Genomic DNA, 10,034 nt, shown 5'->3' with positions numbered 1-10,034 from the left:
TGAACTTCATGCTCTCTCTACGGGTCTTGATTTGCTTCTTTTATTACATTTGTTGGATGTTGTTATTGAGGGGGATTCTCAGGTAGTTTTTTACATGGTTACGAATCACTCATCCCACTCCTAGCATTTAAAGTATTGGTTGGACAGGATTCTTGATTAGCTTGATTTGTTTAATTCCTTCACTATGGTTCACTATTTTAGAGAAGCTAATACAGTGGTAGACTTTCTAGCTAATAAAGCATTGGATGAGGATATCCAAAACTTGGTTGAGGTGACCCCTAGTTCTTTACCCCCTCATCTGATTTAACTATTACTAGGTATTTGGAGAAGCACGGCCTTGTGCCTCGTCTGGTGATTATACTCAGGCATGTAGTTTAATGTGGTGGTGTCAGACTCTTGGACCCTCATTACTTCATTATGTCTACATTACTATGTGTTATCTTAGGTTGGGTTCGAGCTTTTGCTTCCTAGGCATTTGGTTGGTATTTGTGGTGTGTGGGGGGCTCTTATTTTCATGCTATACTCTTTGTTTTCACTCTGTGTTTGTATTTTCTAACTCATTTGCATCAGATTGACCTTGTACCTTGTATGATGGTTATATTAAGGCATGCAACATTCATTATGATTGCATTTCTTTGTAAATCTCACTCTCGGTACAGGTTTACCTTTATTGCAAATTAGTTGGGATTTATGGTGTGCGGGGGTAATTATATTATGTACGCTTGACATCTTCCCTGCAATTATCATTATTGTCATATGTCATTTGCTTAATCCTTGATGACTGCATGGTTTTTATGTGTTTACCTCATGGTGATTGTACTCTATCTGGATGGTGCTTTCAGTTTTATTGCATCCTTTACTTTCCTTTCCAAGTGGTGGCAAATTTTTTGAGGTTTCTCATTATATATGGGAGATCTCGCTCATGTGGATATCTTGGTTTATTGCTTTGCATTTTTTTGATTTATGGCTATTTGCATCATGAGGATATTGTCATCATTTTTTATAAAGGTGGCAGTTTGTCATTATTGTGTTGCATGTATCTTTTTGGGCCTGCTTGTGATAATATTTATTGTGTCATCCTTTCGTGGTTGTGTTGATCTCTTATAATGACATTGAGCTCTTTAATACTCTTGTGCTTTCTCTTGGCTTTGCATTATCCTTTTTTATGGAACCAATGGGCTATCGCATTTTGATGCCTCGCAAACATTATGATTTCCAAGATTCTTATGCTTTGGATGATGAAAAGCTTGGGTGTCTGTTTCAAGTTTATTCGTTGGACTTTTCTCTATCTTTTCGCAAGATTTTGGGAAAGTGATGGTTGGCAGATAACTCGGGTTGTTTTCTTTTTGATATTGCATCTCGGTTTCTCACTATCTGTATGGATGTGCTTCTGGATTCTGCTATGGTCAGGGCAATTTTTTATGCATATTTCAACTCCCATTTCTACTCTTCTGATGATTTAGATAGTGCATTATCTATTTACCATTTTGAATTTGGTGATTTTGAGTATGCTGGTTTTATTTCTCGTTCTCAGTTACTATCTTCCGGTTGGCATGGGGAACTTCTCTCAATTTTAAGGAATGGTTTGATATCTAACTCATACAATGATTCATTGTTTACTATGGTTGCTCTATTAGACCATGTATTACCTGATTGCTTGGCTGCAGCTGTTAATATTTTTGTAGGAATTCACTTTCTCTTAGAATCTATGCACATAGTTCAGTCTTCGCTAGTGTTAGTTTTGCCTATCCAAACGGTGCCTCCTTCTTCTCCTCCATTGGAAGGCTCTAGCTCATGGCTTTTGAATTCCTTGTTGTAAAGTCTCTTGGTTTTTGCATTATAAGTGAAGGTTTCCTGAGCACAAGATTGAAGATATATTTTGGTTCATGGGTTTGGAGCAGGGTTATGTTTCATCTGTCTCCTTCCACTTTTAGTAGCAGAGAAGGTTATTTTGAGAGAATTTTCTAATGGGTCTGCTAATTGCCAGACGACTTTTATGTAAAAATTGATATTATAGGTGACCGCATTTTCTAAGCGGCACATTGTATAAACTGTTAGGGTATGGTTATAGGTTTATTTTATGAGCTGTGACCAGAGGTTTTCTTTCCAGGTTCTTTCCTCTGGTATGCTCTTTGAATCCTGTGTAAAAAATATATATTAATAAAAATTAGTGGCATATTCCACTTTTATCAAAAAAAAAAAAAGTCTATAATGGAACTAGACTAAAATATTTTTTTATTTATTTTTTTCGATGGAGGTCCAGACCTACAAGCACGATAGCCCAACAAGGGCATGAAGCTCGTGAGCTGCCAGGCCAGTGAGTTATATTTACTTTTAATTTTCTTATACTCTCTTTTTTTTTCTTCTTACGATTGTTTTATTTAATAGTATTAGGTATCTCCTTGGTTTCTTTTATAATTTTTCTTTTTTCTTTTTTGTTTTCTATCGGTGTCTTTTCCTCTTAGCTTACTAAGGAGTTAATAGGCACACGAGTTTTATTTCATTTTGATCTTTCGGTTTCTTTTGTATTTTTTCTTTTGAATTAATTTCTTATTTTCATCTTCATTCCTCATGTTTACTTCTTCCCTTCCACTTCCCTTTATTTAGTCCGAGGTTTGCAACTATAATGCATCTCCTTTAAACTCTCTTTTATCTTGATGATGGATAATAGAGCGTGATTCAAAATGTTGATGCTAAAAATTTCAAACACAAACAAATTCAGAAGTAACTAATGAATAAATACAAGTATATGTTAAATCAACTATAGGTCCAATAAAAGATTAGGTAATTACATTTCATATTTTCAAATTTAAGTGAATGGGAATAGATAATTTTATTTACAAAAATAATAATATGACATGTGCACAACCAAATTACATTTTATCTTTCATGGAGATGATAGATGACTAACTTGCAAATATAAATGATCATATTACAAATATAATTTTTCCACTTTTCATCTCTGGTTGAGTAATTTCTTGTTCCACCATACCCACCTACTACCTCATTCTCTTGATTTACCATGCAATAACTAAAAAATAGTTCACAAGCTCACCATTAAAAACTATTTTACAATATAACACTAGTAAAAAACATTGTAAACAACACCTATAAATCAATAATAATACATGTTATTTATTTTGTGCATTTTAAATATTCAAATACATCCCAATTGTAATATTCTTACCTACTAAGACACAACCAAATGTAAAAATTCTTACATCACCTCTCAAAACAAACTTATAAATACTACCAAAACAAGATTTCAAATTATGAAAACCATTAATTAATATTGGTGACCACATTCCAATCCTAACACACCTTCTCTCAAATCAAAATGATATGCACCAGCCAAATTTGATTTCATATGACTTCTCACGTTAATTTTTAGCTATGTATAATACAAATTTCTTCCGAGAATTCTATTCTATTCACTTTCTTCAAAAATCACCCTCAAATGTTTATTTATAGAAGTTATATTATACATTGCACATTCCATAGTTTCAAACATCTATTGTAGATTTAACTATATTCATATTTGAGAGCTATTAATATAATAAAATTGAATAAAATGATCAATGTGTGTTTATGTTTCTTCCATTAAAAGTTGTCCTTCATAAATATTAGCATGCATACATTTCATTTTAGGTATTATTCTTATTTGATAATTATTTTTATAATATTTAAATTGTTGTTTTATGTTTATGGATTTAAATTTTCTTTCATAAATTTTATTCTTATTTATTGTTGTTTTATGCAGCATAATAAAGTACACAGTCAAATCTAAAAGTATAAAACAACATCATTATGAATTGTGGAAATTTTATAATTACAAAATTTAAATTAGAATAAAATTGAAATTAATGATAAAAGTGAGATAAAATTTGACTATGTATACTTGAAAGTTATTAACAAAATAAAATTGAATAAAGTTTCTTAAATGTTTATTATTCTACATGTCATACTTTCCTTTACAAATATTTGCATACATACATTTCATTTTGGGAATCATCTTATTTGAGAGTTGTAAAAATGTTTTTATTAGAGTGGAATCAAAATTAATGGTAGATACACTAAAGAACGAATTCGTGCTTGCACAGCTTGTCTTTTAGAAATGGATTCCGACCCACTACAATAATAAACTAGATTCGATCCCATCTGCAACCCTAGATACATTTTCAATACTCTTACGTATATTGCACTCTAAGCTATCTGGAATGTACTCCAAACCCCTTGGAATGAATCTGCACCTGACACGTCTGACAGTTTAAGCTCCTTGCGTGAACCCTAAAAGATAAGAAACAACTGAATGGTTGTACGACTCTTTCAACACGGTTTTTACAGACGCGGCTTCTCAGCTTTTCTTTCCAATACCTCGCGCGCAGTGCGGATCACATTCTTCAGACATTTGTTTGCTCGTTTGCTTACGGACTCTTTTGTTTTCTCGGCCTTTGGGTTTGGAGCGCTAGTCGTGTGCAGTCGAATCAAATCCATGGGCACTACTTCCCCTTCGCCTACCCAGATTGCAAATACTTTTGAGGAGGTTGTGCCGTCGTCTGTGTCTGCTGTTTCCTCCTCCGCCTCTCCTCTCCCTTCTGCTTCGTACCATGTTTTCATCAATCATCGCGGAGCTGACGTCAAATACACCCTAGCCACCAACATCCGCAATAAACTTACCAATTTGGGACTCTCCGTCTTTCTTGATGTCCATTCCCTTAGAGTGGGTGATGTCATTACAGCACAAATCGAAGAGGCCATTCGCACTGCTTCCCTTCATATCGCCATTTTCTCTATATGCTATGCCGAATCCCCTTGGTGTTTGGCAGAGCTGTCTTCAATGCTTAAGATGGGTAACAAAATTATTCCTCTCTTCTTGCATGTCGATCCTTCTGATCTGCGCTGGGTGCGTGAAGGAAAAGGGATCTATGCTCCTGCGTTTTCTCAATATCAGGAGAAGGGCAGATACTCCCCGCGAAAGCTTGACGAGTGGATGACGGCACTCGAGTTTGTTTCTGGTCTTTCTGGCTGCGTGATCAAGGATAATGAGTAAGTAACAAATGTCCTCACAAGGCATTACCCTAATCTTTCTCTCTTTTTAATTATCGTTATTGTTCAATATCCTAAATATGGTTATTGTTACCCTTGAGTTCTTATGTTTGTTCAATATCCATTGCACATATTTAGAGATGAGGGGATGCTGTTGAAGAATATAGTAAATATGGTAATCAAGGCATTGGACAAGGTGCCCGTTCTGGTAGCCGACAAGACCTTCGGACTGGATGAAATTGTACGGGATTATGAAAGAAGGGTAGATAGCGAGAACAATGTTCAAATTGTTGGGATAGTGGGAATGGGTGGAGCAGGTAAAACCACGCTTGCTAAAGAGTTGTATAACAGGAAATCCTCATCCTTTCAATTTTCCAGTATTTTATTTTCAGTGCGAGATGCTGCAAGTAGGAATTCTTTGCACAAGAAGCAAGAAAAGCTTCTTAAGGATCTTGGTGCCCAAGGCGATAACTTATCCTTCGACGACATAGAAGAAGGCAAATCTATTCTCGCAAATCGGCTGAGATCTGTTCGTGCACTCATCGTGTTGGATGACGTGGACCATAAAAGGCAACTGGATGCTCTGTTGCCAACCAAGGACTGCCTTGCATCCGGCAGTCTTGTAATTGTTACAACTCGCGAGTTAGATCTCCTTGCAAAATGGAGCTCAACTATATATGAAATGAAGCCATTGAACCCCCTCCTTGCCAAGCAGCTTTTCTGTTGGCACGCTTTCTTACAACTCCATCCAGAAGAGGGATTTGAAGACATTGTTGGAAAGTATTTAAAAACTTGCAATGGATTGCCTTTGTCCCTTGAGGTCCTAGGAGGACTAGTTTATGGCAGGTCCAAGGATTATTGGCAATCCCGGCTACATAAGATCTTGCGAATGTTGCCCGAAGATATTAAGGGGAGGTTGAATGTCAGCTACGATGCATTGGACGATGAAGAGAAAGAGATGTTCATGGACGTGGCTTGTTTCTTCGTCGGAAGAAGTAAAAGATTAGCGATTGAAGTATGGGATGGATCGGGGTTGAGTGGGTTGCAGGGGTGGGAAACACTTGTTAACAAGTGTCTGGTTAATGTGGATAGGTATGATCGTATAACAATGCATGACCACCTGAGGGATTTGGGAAGGGATCTGGCAGGTGGACATACACCACCTCGTGTATGGCTTCCAGGGCAAATAAGTAACATACAGAAACAAGCTAGGGTGAGCTTCATTCAATATTTTCTCTTTTCAGCTGTCAGTAGTCATTGCTTGAATATTTTGTTTCTCTTTTCGTTTGTACGGTGAGCTTCATTTAATATTTTCTCTTTTCAGCTGTCAGTAGTCAGTGCTTGAATACTTCTGGTTTTCCCATTCAGGGAGAAATGTCTATTCGAGGGATAGATGGTGCTGGATTTGAATATGCTGAAAAGCTATTCCATGACCAACTGAGGGGTTTGGGAAGGGATCTGGCAGGTGGACATACACCTTCTCGTGTATGGCTTCCAGAGAAAATAAGTAACATACAGAAACAAGCTAGGGTGAGCTTCATTCAATATTTTCTCTTTTCAGCTGTCAGTAGTCATTGCTTGAATATTTTGTTTCTCTTTTCGTTTCTAGGGTGAGCTTCATTTAATATTTTCTCTTTTCAGCTGTCAGTAGTCATTGCTTGAATACTTCTGGTTTTCCCATTCAGGGAGAAATGTCTATTCGAGGGATAGATGCTGCTGATAAGCTATTGCATCATCGGCACCCTCTCAAAAAATTCACCGAGCTGGCAGCTGGAACCTTAAACAGATATTTTGGGCACCCTGTAGCCTCCTCATTCGGAGTAAAAAGATTGCATCATCGGCACCCTCTCAAAAAATTCACCGAGCTGGCAGCTAGAACCTTAAACAGATATTTTGGGCACCCTGTAGCCTCCTCATTTGGATTAAAACTTTTTACTGGCAGAGAAGAATATTTTATTAAATATTTGAGCGCAACATTGGAAGACCCTGTCTGGCTTTGGTTGGATAACTTTATGGGGAAAAAACTTCGGTCATGGTCACTCAGAAGATTACGAATTTTGGAATTCACCAATGCTCACTACTTAACTGGATTATGGGGTAGTTCAGATGTAAGTATTTTCTTTACCAGTTACTTAGAACTACACTTCCAATTTTACTATTTTTACTGGTACATGTTTTATGTAATCGACAATTGCTCTCTCTGCAGCCTCCATTGCAGCTAAGATTACTGCATATTGGTGACGCCTATATGATGCAAAGGATCCCTAAGTCATTAGGACGTCTCACAAATTTGAAAATGATAGCTCTCAAAAAATGTACTGCAGTGGTGAATCTCCCAGAAGAGTTTTGTGATCTCCGATCTCTGGAGACGCTACATTTATTAGAGTGTTCAATGCTGTCTTCGTTACCTAGCCGTATGGGGGATCTCATAAACCTGCGGAATGTAGATTTGACTAATTGTGAGCAGCTGCAGATTTTGCCAGATTCTTTTAACCAGCTGAGACACCTTCACTATCTCAGTTTATGTGGTTGTAAAGAACTCACCTTGAGATCCGACGTACTGGAAAACATAAGTAAGCTGGAGTATTTGAACTTTGACGGATGCAAGAAGTTGGAACAATTGCCAAATAAAATCACAGATCAAGTGTTTCTGAGAGAGCTCCGTGTTGTGCATACAGCCCTAACGGAGCTTCCCAGTGACTTCGGCAAACTTAGAAAATTGCAAGTGCTGAATATAGGAAGTCCGATCTTGGCCACCTTGCCGTCCTCTCTTGGAAATCTGTCCAGCTTGGCCACCTTGTATATATGTTGTCCAGGGTTGAAAGAGCTCCCAAATTGTGCAGGTTTACATTCCATCAAAAGGGTCTCTTTAATACATTGCAACAAAGTTGTTAAAATCGAAGGGCTTGAACATTCGAGGTCCTTGGAGAGCTTGCAGACAATGGCGTCGTGGAGGTCTCCAGTTATACAAAGTTTGGAGGGAATAGAGAATTTGAAGTGTTTGGTCATGTCAGCGGAGTGTAGATCAGCACTTCAACCCTGCATTCAGACTTTAAAGGTAATCAAAACTGTTACTTATATTAAAAAAATTATTGCCATGTATGCCTTAAGTTTATTGAGTGGAATAATTTTGTTGCAGAAATGGCCATTCGAGATGGTGATATGTGGAAGGGCAGCGCATGGTGCAGAGTCAGTGATGGATTCTCTTTCATTTCCCACCCTGACCATGGTGAGCTCATTGGAGATGATCGAGGAAAATGAATGGAGGATAGAATGTGGGAAGACGCATACTTCCAATGCTGCCGTCTTATGTTTCCTTGTAAATTCATTCACAGGTAGTAGATTCAATATCTTGTGTAGTGGTGGGACGGCATTTGCGAGGTTAGGTACAGAATTGGAAGAGGGGAAATGGGTGTGTGTAGGTGTGTTCAGACAAGGTTGTAGGTTAATAGACTTGGGCTATAAACTCACGGCGACAGCTGGATTATATAGTGGAGAAGGTGAAGCAAGCAGAGGATTGTTAGCGGTAGGAGAAGAAGCGGCATTTACAAATTTATGGGCATTGTTCATGTAATGTTGTGGATTATTAGATACTGACAAAAGTTTCAAATTAATAAAATCACATCAACTCTCAAAGGGAATATTTATTTTGGGAGTGTAGCTCGCAATATCTCATTGGAGTTAGAACATTTAGTTTGCGATTGTTTCATTTTAACATTATGGAATACAGAGTGATTCTAATTTCAAATAATTCCCATTACAAAGTTCAAATGAACTATAAAATCCCAAACCCCTGCAACCCACTCGACCCACAACTATCCCAACCTTCTACTATCCCAAACCTTCTACTATCCCATATGAACCATAAATGAACCATAAAATCCCAAACCTTCTACTATCCCATTACAATTGACCATAACCAAGATCCAAAATGAGCTTCGCAATTGACCTGGGCTTCCAATAGGGATCCGAGCCAAAAATGGCCCTCAACATAGCAAAATCATTGCTCATCACACCTGTCTTGAAAGTCTCCCAAGCCATATTCACATTGTTAACATCCCTATCCTTCCTCTTTCTACTAGACAAAGAGCCACCACTGTTACCAACCTCCAAACCAGCGTTGTCATCTAATGAACCCGAGAGATAAGCCAATAAAGAGCAGTTCGTCTGAGAGGCATCCAACTCCAGTATCACATTAACCATGGCTGGCCAAATATAGTGCACTACAAAATCACTAGCCTCCTCTATGCATCTTTCTCTAGAGCCCAAAACATCAACCAGAGGGTATAAAAGTACCTGATAGATCTGGCCATCGTGCTAATGAATCCCATCCCCAAAACTTGTTGCTACAATCGTTCACAAGGCCATCAAATTTTTCGCACAATCAACATTAAATAGCCTTCTACATTGTTCATCCATTCCTTCATCCCTGCACAGGAAGCTAAGCCTAAAGAAATGCCTCATTGCCACCAAATCCAACAATCCTAATGCCGAAAGTTCTGGTATGGTTCATATAAAATACACTACCAGCATAGCATCCCGAAAATGCCTTAGTCATGTGAAAAAAATGCAGATAGAAGACAAGAATAAAATCTGGTAACGGATACGCAAAACACAGGTGAGATCGTGGACATTAGAAATGTGAGTACAAAACTTTCCCCAAGGGGCCTGTAAGAATCTCATAGATATCGAAGCTTGTTTTTCCCTGACCAAGAATCTAATAAAGATTAAGCCTGATCAATCCTGGCCTAGGTTTTCACCCCTACTGATCCCTGCCATGGTTTCCTTATCCAAAATATCTTGTAGACCGATCCAGGCTGAAGTGTCCTGACCAACCCCCACATTTGCCACTAAATCCGCTCTCTTATTTGCTTCACAGTAAATATGGGTGATTGTGAAGTCTCCCATATCCAAAAGAATCTCCTTAACTATCTTTAAAAGATTTCGTAGTTTCCAATTGGGAGTATCTCCACGCATTACGGCCTGCA

General features: G+C 37.9%; 1 protein-coding gene across 1 annotated transcript; it reads left to right on the top strand.

The window, feature by feature from the left end:
- The first annotated feature begins 4,309 nt into the window (after window positions 1-4,309).
- Window positions 4,310-8,620, top strand: LOC131859869 (disease resistance protein RPV1-like). Its single transcript, XM_059214083.1, has 6 exons — window positions 4,310-5,046; window positions 5,185-6,259; window positions 6,415-6,576; window positions 6,732-7,154; window positions 7,253-8,104; window positions 8,186-8,620. The coding sequence occupies exons 1-6, from the start codon at window positions 4,310-4,312 to the stop codon at window positions 8,618-8,620; spliced, it is 3,684 nt and encodes a 1,227-aa protein (XP_059070066.1).
- Window positions 8,621-10,034: the final 1,414 nt, after the last annotated feature.

This window comes from Cryptomeria japonica, chromosome 2 (assembly GCF_030272615.1).
Source record: "Cryptomeria japonica chromosome 2, Sugi_1.0, whole genome shotgun sequence".
Taxonomy (NCBI): domain Eukaryota; kingdom Viridiplantae; phylum Streptophyta; class Pinopsida; order Cupressales; family Cupressaceae; genus Cryptomeria; species Cryptomeria japonica.
Note: the sequence above shows the minus strand (reverse complement) of the source record. Positions and strands in the feature narration are given on the sequence as shown.

Excerpts from the sequence above, each read along its gene's own strand:
- LOC131859869 (XM_059214083.1), top strand. The coding sequence starts at position 4,310 with ATGGTTGTACGACTCTTTCAACACGGTTTTTACAGACGCGGCTTCTCA. Across the intron at positions 5,047-5,184 it reads TGCGTGATCAAGGATAATGA|AGATGAGGGGATGCTGTTGA; the intron begins GTAAGTAACAAA and ends GCACATATTTAG. Across the intron at positions 7,155-7,252 it reads GATTATGGGGTAGTTCAGAT|CCTCCATTGCAGCTAAGATT; the intron begins GTAAGTATTTTC and ends CTCTCTCTGCAG.